This window comes from Erythrolamprus reginae, chromosome 2, assembly GCF_031021105.1.
Source record: "Erythrolamprus reginae isolate rEryReg1 chromosome 2, rEryReg1.hap1, whole genome shotgun sequence".
In the NCBI taxonomy this organism is placed as follows: domain Eukaryota; kingdom Metazoa; phylum Chordata; class Lepidosauria; order Squamata; family Dipsadidae; genus Erythrolamprus; species Erythrolamprus reginae.
Window position 1 is genome coordinate 13,742,325 of NC_091951.1, and position 12,739 is coordinate 13,755,063.

The window sequence follows — 12,739 nt, forward strand, 5'->3', positions numbered from 1 at the left end:
GAGAGGAAAGGGTCAAGTTATTTTCCAAGGCACCTGAAGGCCAGACAAGGAATAATGGATGGAATCTGGTCAAGGGAATATTCAGCCTAAAAATAAGGAGAAATTTTGACAGTGAGAACAATCAACCCATGGAGCAGCTTGCCTGCAGAAGTTGTGGAAGCTTCATCACTGGAAATTTTCAAGAAGAGATTGGAATGCCATTTGTCAGAAATGTTGTAGGGTTGTCCTGCTTGGGTGGAGGGTGGGGTTGAACTAGATGACCTACAAGCTCCCTTCCAACTTTGTTAAACTGTTAAAGGTTTCAATGGAAATCACTCCTGTAGTATTTCAACAAAAACCTTGAGAGGTCCATGTGGTCTCAAGTAGACTCAAGCCAAACTCAAAGATTTCTTTATCTTTAGTAATAGACTGGAGACACCTGGTGTAATGCAATGGTTGAAGGACTGGATTAGGACTGAAGAACCTACATGCAAATTCATTCTTAGCAGGAGAGTCAAGCCGTTAGGAGTGAAAGAAGATAAATGCAACCCCACTCCTGAATAGGAAGGAAGGTGAATTTACTTCTAGCAACTCTTTGAAACTCTTAGGGATGGACTTTGAAAAGAAAATGCTGATTCCTCCTATGGATAGTTTTCATTAGCTATTAAAAAAAAGGCTTGCACCTTTTAATATACTGTATATCCATAAATAAACTTTATAAATGTGTGTTTTCTCCAACCTCGTTAATTTTAAGATGTATGGACTTCAACCTCCAAAATTCCCCAGCCAGCATATCTACCTGATGAATTCTGGCGGACAGATACTGTAATATACATTTTTGCTTGTTGTTTGTATTTTTCTCTCCCTTATTTATTTATTTATTTTATTTATTTATTATTTATTTATTTATTCATTGGATTTGTATGCCACCCCCATTGGGTTATTTTTTGCTTACTTTTTATCACATTTTCCCAGTTAAATTTCCCACTTTTTTGTGTTTGCTGGTAATTAATAATAAACAAAACTGAAATATTATTATTATTAATCATTGCACTGGCGCTGACCAGCCAGATGGTCAGACTGGGTTTGGCATTTTTGTCTACCTATCGAGTCCAAGGACATGGGATAGGCAAATCTGGATGTTTGATGGTGTTACAGACATTGTTGCATGTTGGAAGCTGTTCCAGATAAAGCTGCCTTCTGTTATTGACTGATGACAAATTTGTCAATGACAATGGTGTTCAGGTGCCGCTCCAGTTGTTTTGGGATTGCATCCAAGCGCCTATTACTATTGGTACTATCCTTGCTTGTCTTTGCCATAGTTGTTCTATTTCTATTTGTAGGTCTTTCTATTTTGTTATCTTCAATAATGATCATGAGACTATCAATGACGATACTGAATTGAGTGGTGTCTGTGCTTATTCTGATATGGATATAAGAATAAACCTACAAAAGTTTGCACTACTGGTATATAACTCTGTTCTGGGAATATTTCTAATTAATGAGAAAAAAGCTTGCCATACCTGTATTCTTTATATACTGCTCAAAATAAAGTGAACACTCAAATAACACATCCTAGATCTGAATGAATGAAATATTCTCATTGAATACTTTGTTCTGTACAAAGTTGAATGTGCTGACAACATGTGAAATTGATTGTCAATCAGTGTTGCTTCCTAGGTGGTCAGTTTGATTCCACAGAATTTTGATTTACTTGGAGTTATACTTTGTTGTTTAAGTGTTCCCTTAATTTTTTTGAGCAATGTATATTATGAATAAATAAAATGATCAATCTATTCTCATTCTACTTTCCACTTGCAAAGAATCTTGAAGTTGCTTGGAAATGAAGTAAAAATGGGACTAAACCAGCAGATCTAAATGTCTGTTCCCAGCAATCTCCCTCCAGATTATTTATAAAGAACATTTTTGATAAGTTTCTTGTTTTGCTTGGTTCAGACATTGAAAACTGTTTCAATACCTTCCTGATAATTTTGCATTTTGCTCTTATCTTCTTTTTCTTTTGGGCAGTGGAAGCTGAAGGCTCAAGGGAAGAAGGACAGCTGAAGATAAAATAGGGAGCCAAAGAACACTTACTAGAGGGGGAGTGGCAACTTTAAAATTGGGTGGACTTGAACTGCTGTAATTCCAGTTTATTAGTTATCGTATGGCACATTCGCATCACATTTGGATAAAAACAGAAGAGATAAAAACACAAGATATAAAATGGAAAACATTATGAAGTTATGTTTTGCCTTGAAGACAAAACATCAGAAGCCTCAAAGAGATGGCAACCAGTTAATCCTTGCAATATGTTGGCTATATCACTTCATATCATATTAAAAAGAATTCCACTATTAACAGGGGAGTTCTGGGAGTTGAAGCCCACTCTGTTAAAGTTACGAAGGTTAAATTGTCAAGACACTCTATTGTACTGTAGATAAAGATTTGGGCTCCAAAATAATATGCACAATATGCGTTTTGTGGTACTAGTCTCAAAATAGCCTGTAATCTGACCCAGGAAGTTAAAGATAATTTGCGAAAGTTGGTACTGACAGGTGAAACACTGCTGAATATTATACCAAGAAACAAGCAATCCCACCAGCCCAACACACACACAATCTTAACAAGCAGCATGGAGTTTTAGTCCAATTTGAAATGTTGAATGGAGAGCAAGCTTACTTCACACATTCATACAGATGAACACCCATGCCTTAAACTCTTCTCACAAGTTCCCAGGGATTGGCAGGAAATGTAGGTTTCTGCCAACGTTTTCAAGGCAACTTCAAGATATTCCCTTGTGCTCCATTCTAGTATTTTTGAAATTGCTGGAAGCCCAAGGCCATTCTGGAACACAGGCTAAACAAACAACTGCAACACAACAGCCCTTGGGTTTGAGGCAAGGATAAGAAAATGGTCCCATTGTGATAATTATAGGGGAAAGAAATATTATTCTTTTCCCAACTTGAAGATCGCATGGTTGGATGCGCAGGTGCATCGTTGCAGAAAAACATGTTTGTGTAGATGTTCACAAACTCATTGGTGCAAAAAGAGAAAGAGAGAGGGAGGGAGGAGAGAAGGAGGAAGAATGTGTGTCATAATGCTTCAAACATGCATAAGGAAATAGATAGATAGATAGATAGATAGATAGATAGATAGATAGATAGATGATAGATAGATAGATAGATAGATAGATAGAATTGAAAGGGAACTTGCAGGTTATTAAGTCCAATCCCCTGCTTAAGATCTAAGTATTGCCCACAAGATCATATGCTGCAATGTCCTGCCTGTCGGCGACTACTTCAACTTCAACCACAACACAAGAGCACACAACAGATTTAAACTTAATATTAACCGCTCCAAACTTGACTGTAAAAAACATGACTTCAGTAACCGAGTTGTCGAAGCGTGGAACTCATTACCTGACTCCCTAGTGTCATCCCCAAATCCCCAACACTTTACCCTTAGATTATCCACGGTTGACCTATCCAGATTCCCAAGAGGTCAGTAAGAGGCGAGTACAAGTGCACTAGAGTGCCTTCCATCCCCTGTCCTATTGCTCTCCTATATCTCCTATACATTTCTTCTATTCCTATATCTCATCTTCTATTCTTTCATTGATATGTCTATTCCTATAACTTCTCTTCTATTCTTTTTTAGATATATTTTACTATGAGTATATCCTCTATAACCTTCATCATGTATTTTACTATGTGTATACCCACTAAAACCCTCATTGTGTATTGGACAAAATCAATCAATCAATCAATTAAATAAATAAATAAAATAAGCAAGAAACCCTATACCACCCCAGCCGGATGGCAGTCCAATTTCCTTTTGAATGTGCCGAGTGATGGGGCGTTCACAGCCTCCCCTGGCAGGCTGTTCCACTGGTTGATCGCTCTCACCGTCTGAAAGTTCTTCCTTATCTCCAGGTTGAATCTCTCCTTGGTCAGTTTCCATCTGTTGCTCCTGGTCTGACCCTCTGGTGTCCTGGAAAATATTGTGACCCCCTCCTCTCCATGGCAACCCCTCAAATATCTATATACTGCTATCATGTCCCCTCTGGCCCTCCTTTCTGCTAAACTATCCATGCCCAGTTTCAGCAACCTCTCTTTGTATGTCTTGGTTTCCAGTCCCTTTATCATTTTAGTTGCTCTTTTCTGTACTTTCTCTAGAGTTTCAATGCCCTTTTTGTAGTGGGGTGACCAAAATCGAATGCAGTACTCTAGGTGTGCTCTGACTAGGAAAGTGATAGTGAACCTTTTTTTCCTCGGGTGCCAAAAGAGTGTGAATGCGTGGTATCATGCATGTGCAAGTGCCCACATCCATAATTCAATACCTGGGGAAGGCAAAAACAGCTTCCTCCCGCTCTTTTGGTGGGCCCAGTAGGCTTTTGTTTCGCCCTCCCCAGGCTCCAAAGGTTTCCCTGGAGCTGAAGGAGGGTAAAAACACCCTCCCCATCTGTTGTGGTTAGCTCTGGCCCAGCTCCTGCCCCAAGGACTGTGGATGTGGGGGAGACATCCACATGCTACAGGCCTGTTTTGCCCCCGGTGGAATCTGCTGATGAAGGCTCCTCTGACCAAGAAGACATGAGTGACAAGGAGGAGGAGAGTGTGGCAGACAGCTCAGGAGGAGATCAATTATCTAGCTCCTCCTTGGATTCAGAACAAGAGTTAATGATATAGCCACGCATGCATAGAGCGATGCATAGGCAACAACTGAGAGATTATTATCAAAGAAAATGAGGCCACCTGTGGTTGGGTGGGGCTGTGGTAATTAGTGAGGCTGCTATAAAGAGCAGCCTGTGGGTTTGGCCATTGTGGAGGATTATCTGATCGTTGTGTTTCGTGACTGCTTTACTGACTTTGACCTTTTGTGTGCTGATTTTTCCCCGCTTTGAAACTAAACCAGGGCAAAGTGTGTTTCACTTTGTGAAAGAAGAAGGACTGTGAATTGCCTCAGAGCTGCAAGCTAAGTATCAGAGAACTAATAAGGGACTTGTACAAATTACCAGTTTGTTTGGAGACGAGTGCTCTTTGCTATACCAAAAGAGGGCTTGGTTTAAGTGAATTTTCATTATAAAGAACATTGTTTTGAATTTTCAAACGTGTGTGTGTCTGAAATTGTATCTGTGAATTTTGGGGAGGATTCTACCAGAGAGCCCAACAGAACACCATCTGCCCCCCAGAGGCTCTCTGGAAGCCAAAAATGCACTCCCAGAGCCTCTATATGAGCCAAAAATCAGTTGTCTGGTACAAACATGCACGTTGGAGCTGAGCTAGGCTAACAGCTCACGTGCCAGCAGATATAGTTCTGCGTGCCACCTGTGGCACCCATGCCATAGGTTCGCCATCACTGAACTAAGGTATTATAGAGTGGTATTAGTACCTTCTTAGTCTTGGAGTCTATCTCACTGTTGATGCAGCTTACAATTGTGTTGGCTTTTTTAGCCGCCGCTGCACTTTGCTGGCTCATATTTAGTTGGTTATCCACCAAAACTCCGAGATCTCTCTCACAGTCACTGCTGCTAAGTGTGGTTTCTCCCAATTTTGTTCATCTCCCTATGCAAAAAGGAGAACCTCGAACCCGGTGTTACATTCAATTTTATAGTTAACACAACCAAGTAAATGCAAGAGGAAAGTTGATTGTACAGGATAAAAACAAACTTCCATTTGCATAGGAAAACAGTTACACATAGTCAAGTATGTTACATATTTGCATCCCATCATATCACAAAAGTTCATTAAAATGACATCTGACGTCAGAAAGTGTTAAGTCCTTGACTTACGTCCCCACCAGAAAAGCCAAGTCCTCGATTTACAACCCGCCTGGAAGGCTGCTGAAGCCTGATTGGCTAAAGCGTAAGAAGCCAAAGAGCGGGAGAATAGAGCATTCCTATTGGTTGCTGTTTGACAGCTCCAGTATAAAAGGAGTTGTGAAAGCCAAGTTGCTGTTTTTTTGCTGAATTATAGCTGTGATGCTGAAGTAAGGAAATAAATGTTCCAGTTTAAAACTCAAGCCTCTGTGTCTGTCAAGTTGGCTAAACCTCTGATCTAATAGCAAGGGCATAAATTGTAGCAGAAAAAGGTCGTTTGGAATTCACAAAAGAGATAAAACAGACTTCCAATTTGTACTAAGGAACTTTTTTCTTATCTGGAGCTAGTCTCTAGCCTGTTTATCAGTTTAGGAATGTTCAAAGCTAATAAACCCAAACCTCATTTTAAAAGAGAGAAAATAAATCAAATTAAAGTACAAAGTAACATGTTAGTTAGAAAGTTACAAAATCAATGTCATAATGTGCCCCTCATCCCCCAAATGGGCATGATGGCCCCCCATTTGAGGGGACACCTGGATACACACACCACCCCAGAAGGAAACTCTTAAGATGGGGGCGGGAGGGAAACAGTTCCTGAAAGGAATCAAGTATGTGGGTGGAAAAAACAGTTGACAGGAACATTCTGGAACAAATTATTACCTCAGAAAGTGCTCAACAGTCAAGAAGTGAGGCTGTTCTGAGAGAGGGAAATGGCCGCCTTCAAAAAAGGAAGGAGGAGAGATGGCAACTAAATGAAGCTGATTTAATCAAGAAAGAAATTTAAAAAAGGACTATCCCTCTTGAGAATGCTTTATATTGTTTTATTAGACTCTTGGTCTAATGTGAAGTGGACAAAGAGGAAGCTAAGCTAGCTAGGCACAAAGACCAGCCTGAACGCCCTGGATCTTAAAAGGGCTGAAGAGAAATCCGGGGGAGAGACGGATATTCAGAGCAACCAAAAGGGCAGGAAGAAGGTCAATGGGCTGTCATCCAACAGCTGCAGATGATTGCTAATTGCTATCCTGAGACTTGATATCTCTCCCTCTCTATATAAAATTAATTTCTACCAGACAGACTAACTGGTTCATAAGGCAGCCATCCCTAAATCCTTTTCTCTCTCCTTTTGAACCTCAATTTCTCCAACAAGACTATTATAATTATTTTTTTACTGATAGTAAAGTTTCCTCAGAGGAACAATCAAGTACTCTACCAGAACCATTGGCCTTAACATTAATTTTGTTGTCGTCAATCAAGCAAATTCTTTTGAATAGTGGGCTACCTTTGCTGCCAGCATTATATGTGGCTAATTTACTTTATATTTCCTGCTCCTTTTGAAATCATCTGGCATTTTTCTTTCTTTTCTGTGTGGTTGAATTTCACTTTTTGGGTCCTACATGCCATTTTTGCTCTGCTACAGTTTTTTATTTTTAAGCACATCCTTTTTCACAAGACATTTTAGTTCTGCTTAGTGCTTCAATGGGGACACATGCAAACATGACAGCAGCAGGCTAGAATTGAAAGACAATTCCTGATGGGACCAAAAAGCATCTCTGTCATCACTAGGAAACTGGTTTTTGTCCCATGTTGCCTGACCCCAAACTCTCCATTTCTGTAGGCAAGATGACCAGGAACTACTCCAAGATCACTAGGACCATTATCTGAGTTCTGCTCTTTTCTAGCTTCAACCTCTTACAGTAAAGCTTAGTGGTAATTTTGTTTTGCACACATCTCTGTGTATGCAAATACATCCTGAGGAAAGATCCAGATGAGGAAATACATGGCATTGGATCAGAGTACCTCCGGAACTGCCTGCTACCGCACGAATCCCAGCGACCGATAAGGTCCCACAGAGTTGGCCTTCTCCGGGTCCCGTCGACCAAACAATGTCATTTGGCGGGCCCCAGGGGAAGAGCCTTCTCTGTGGCGGCCCCGGCCCTCTGGAACCAACTCCCCCCGGAGATTAGAACTGTCCCCCCTCCCTGTCTTCCGTAAACTACTCAAGACTCACTTATACAGCCAGGCATGGGGGAGTTGAGACACCTTTCCCCCAGCCTTTTTTATACTTTTTATGTTTGGTATGAATGTGTTGTTTGGTTTTTTTAAATAATGATAGGGTTTTATATGTTTTTTAATGTTAGATTTGTTCCACTACTATATTGTTTTTATTACTGTTGTGAGCCGCCCCAAGTCTTCGGAGAAGGGCGGTATACAAATCTAACAAACAAACAAACAAACAATGGGACTGAAAATGAGGAAACCAAAGTCTCTTCTGTAGTTACAACTATCATTAAACTGGGCAAGGTGGTTATGGAAACAAAAGCCTCCTGAGGGGATCCTTCCAGGATCTGAATCTCTCATTTGCTGCCCGAGTTTGTTCCTCCCTCTGGGTTAGTAGTAATAACCCAGATAGGTTCCAGTGAAGGGCTGCAAATTTTTTTACTACCACACTGTGGGCGTTACTTATTTTGTGGGTGTGGCCTGCCTGCCATGTGGCTAGGTGGGAGTGGTTTGATCATGTGACTGGGGGTTGATTAAAGGTCATGTGACTTGCTTAAAGGTGGCCAACTTGACGTCACTCACGTCAAGGTTTTGGGTTAGGGTGCCTGACCTCTCCTCACCTCAAAGAGATACAATTTCCCCATCTATTTATTATTACTGAACATCCAAAAAATACTATTTAATTCTATGTATATATGCCGTATGTGTACATGGATATTATACACAGGAACACAAAAATATACTACATTATCTACTATATAAACTGTATGTGTATGTACACACACATATGTACACACACACATACAGCTCTTCTAAAATTATACACATTTACTGCAATAGGAAAAACATACCCAGAGCTCAGAAGGGGGAAAAAAATTCTACCGGTTCTGTGTACTTGACCATACCCATAGGAGCCCATCACTGATGGGTTCCTACTACTTTCTACTACTTCCTAGTAGTAGGAAGCCTTTGGCTAGGGCCATCACCTGACAATAGGCTGTGCTCCCTCACCAGTTCACCATCTTTGAGAGCTGGACAACCAGGAACAACTCCAAGATATCACCAGGTCCATCACCTGAGCCTTCATGCTCCTTTTGGTCTTCTTTAGCCACTGACCCTGACAGTCAGAACAACAGCAAGTGCTTTGCCTGCTCCCACTCCTGTTGGTCTTTCCAGTCCATTTTCACATTGAATGTCATTGTACTTTGAAAAAAGAATTATTTTTCTCTGCAATGCAGCAATCATCCATAAATGGAGAATTTCATGATAATACATACATATTTCACAAGGGCATTGACTTGTCTTTAGGAAACTTATTTTATTCTCCATATCTATTGAGTTAAGTTGTTGAAAAAGAAACTGATTTTCAGGCAGCAGTAATCTGAAGTAGAGACACAACCGTCTCGTTCAATAACCTTTTGCATTTTGGATAGTTTAATGAAATTACTTTTGATGTGGTAGGAGAAAAATCGAGTTAATTGAATCCAAATATGGAGTCACCTGAATGGAATCAGGATTTGCCATGCCAGAATAAAGGCAAGTTTTAAGGTGGGAAGGGCAGAGAGGTGTAGGACATCACAACAAACAATATCACTTACTTACTTACTTACTTACTTACTTACTTACTTACTTACTTACTTACTTACTTACTTACTTATCTACCTACCTACCTACCTACCTACCTACCTACCTACTTACTTATTTATTTGGATTTATATGCCTTAACTTGGATGGGGAAGGGAAGATAATTTAGTGTTGGAATTTGCTGTCAACAAACCAAATAGCATCTGAGAAATAAATCACATTCCACTCCTGTGCTCTCATACAAGGTTTAATTTATTAGCTTTGCTATGATGGATGATCTCTGGCAGGGCCGGGACAGGGGCTTGTCCTCTGTCCTGGTGCTTCTTGACCTGGCGTCGCAACCTGGTTTCATAAGGAAGATGCTCCATTTCCTTTATTATACTGGTTGCCCTTTTTTGCATGTCTTCTTATGATAATACACACCCTAGAAGCCTAGATGGATTCCTGTTCAGGGCTATGCCAAAACAAACAAACTTTTTTTTCCCTTTATCTCTCCCCATATTAAATTACTACATTTATTTGTTTTCTCCAGTTGTGGTTAGTTAAGTAAAAAAATGCCAGTCCTCGTAATTCCATTTACTCCAGGCATTTCCCCCAAAATACAACCTATTATGAAAAATAAGTGCAATACTGTTTTAAATGTATTTCCACACTTTAGGTGTTTTTATGGCTCTTTCATGTGGATTCCTTTAAGCTTGACAACTGACCACTGAACTTTACAGTCAACATATTTCTATTTTTCCCTTTAAAAGAAGAAAATACTTATTTAGTTGAAAGCTCTCCAGTTATGGTTTCTCTTTTATGTGGATTCTTTTATGTTTCATAAGGTGACTATTTCGACTAAAACTCTTTCCACAATCTGTGCATTTGCAGGTTTTCTCTCCCGTGTGGATTTTTTTATGTCTTGTGAGGTGACTTTTGTGACTGAAGCTCTTTCCACATTCTGTGCATTCGTACGGTTTCTCCCCTGTGTGAATTATTTTATGTATGATCAGGTTACTGTTCTGACGGAAGTTCTTGCCGCACTCCGTGCATTTGTACGGTTTTTCTCCAGTGTGGATCCTTTTATGGCAAATAAAGACACTGTTCTGATGGAAGCTCTTCCCACACTCCGTGCATTGATAGGGTTTCTCCCCAGTGTGGATTCTTATATGCATCGTAAGGTTTGCACTTGCACTGAACTTCTTTCCACACTTCAAGCAGGCATATGGTTTCTCTCCAGTATGAATTCTTTGATGATACCTAAGGCCGTTGTTATATGAAAAGCTCTTCCCACACTCTGCGCATTTGTACGGTTTCTCTCCTGTATGCATCCTTTTATGATAAGCAAGATGACTGCTCCTATTGAATCGCTTCCCGCATTCCAGGCATTTATATGGTGTCTCCCCCGTGTGGATCCTTTTATGGCAAATAAAATAACTGCTGCAATTGAAACTCTTTCCACATTCCAAACACTTGTAAGGTTTTTCCCCTGTGTGCATTCTTCTATGATATGTAAGATTTAAGGCTGCAGTAAAGCTTTTCCCACACTCCAGGCACTGATAGGGTTTCTCCCCTGTATGAATCCTTTTATGTTTGACAAGGTGACTCTTCTGACTGAAACTCTTTCCACACTCCAAGCACTTGTACGGTTTTTCTCCTGTGTGGGTCTTTTTGTGGCGAATAAAGTAAGGCTTGCAACTGAAGCTCTTTCCACATTCCAAGCACTTAAATGATTTCTCTCCTGTGTGCATTTTTCTATCATAGGTAAGATCCGAGCGTACACTGAAACTCTTTCCACAGTCCAGGCATTGATATGGTTTTTCCCCCGTGTGGATTTTTTTATGTTTCAAAAGGCTACTGTTCTGACTGAAGTTCTTTCCACACACTGTGCATTTGTAGGGTTTTTCGCCAGTGTGGATTCTTTTATGGCAAACAAAGACGCTGTTCTGACGGAAGCTCTTTCCGCATACCGTACATATATACGGTTTCTCTCCCGTGTGGCTTCTGACGTGCATCACAAGGCTTGAACTTTCGCCGAATTTCCTCCCGCACTTCAGGCACGAATATGGTTTCTCCCCAGTGTGAGTTCTTTCATGTCTTGTTAGGTGACCGCTTTGATTGAATTTTCTGCCACACACCGGGCATATGTATGGTTTCTCTCCTGTATGGATCCTTTCGTGTATGATTAGTTTACATCTCTGCGTGAAGGTCTTTCCGCAGACCAGGCACACATATGGTTTTTCCCCCGTGTGGGTTCTTTCATGGATGGTAAGTTTACATCGCTGTGTGAAGGCCTTTCCGCACTGCAAACATTTATATGGTTTCTCCTTTGAGGGAAGTTCTGTGGGTAAAATAAACAACTGTTTCTTACTGGGACCCTCACACTGTTTTTCATTGTTATCGGAAATACGATGACTGCTCAAATTGAAACTTTCCTCACAATTCATAAATGCATATGGTATGTCCTTGACATATGATTGGCCATGTAAATTAACGGAAGAGGTACAATTGACACTCTTCCCATCTTGATATTCATATTGCTCCTTTTCAGGCTGGTATTTACAGAAATCAAATTTCTTGCTGCCTCTCCCACCACTTCCATTATATTTTCTTTTATCTTCTTGTTGTTGAACTAGCTGCGTTGGGATATCATGAAATGCATTACAGTCCAAAGGAGAACTCTTCCCTCCCTTCATTATGCAGTCTTTCTTACTCCTTTGTGATACCCCTTGATGTTCAAACATGCCTTCTTCAAACTTGATCATTTGTAATAGTGCTACCCTGGGCTTCTTATAATTATTTTGCTTCTGCCTATGATCTGGTTTGAAAACAAAAAGGAAAGAAAAAGTTAATTTACAATAGAAAAAAAAGATGCATCTATTATTTCTGTATATCTAAGATTTTATTTGAGTTCTTTTTTGTATGCCTGGAAGGAACCACTACTGTTTTATTTTTAGTAGTGCCTCTGCAACTATCCCTCTTAATTTTAACAGACGTTTCCTGTTTTTTTTCCTTATGGGAAAATAAACCCCCAATCTTTATCCAAAGACTGAATGATTAGGAGCAAGGGGCCATTAAGAATTAAATGAAGGAATTATTATTATTATTATTATTATTATTATTATTATTATTATTATTATTATTAATTAGATTTGTATGTCGCCCCTCTCCGAAGACTCGGAGCGGCTCACAACAATAAAACAGTACAAATCCAATTGATTAAAACAATTTAAAAACCCTTAATATAAAAAGCAATCATACATCTCATATAAACCATACATAAAACAGAAACAGCCCAGGGGGATCAATTTCCCCATGCCTGACGACAGAGGTGGGTTTTAAGGCGTTTACGAAAGGCAAGGAGGGTGAGGGCAATTCTGA

At 40.0% G+C, this 12,739-nt stretch overlaps 1 protein-coding gene across 1 annotated transcript in view; it reads right to left on the reverse strand.

Annotated features, from left to right (window-relative positions):
• Positions 1-12,739, reverse strand: part of LOC139159147 (zinc finger protein 850-like) — a 168,400-nt gene that overhangs the window by 106,615 nt on the left and 49,046 nt on the right. The window contains exon 12 of the mRNA XM_070736499.1: positions 10,164-11,537. Coding sequence (XP_070592600.1) covers positions 10,164-11,537 — 1,374 coding nt within the window. The remainder of the gene's footprint in view (positions 1-10,163; positions 11,538-12,739) is intronic.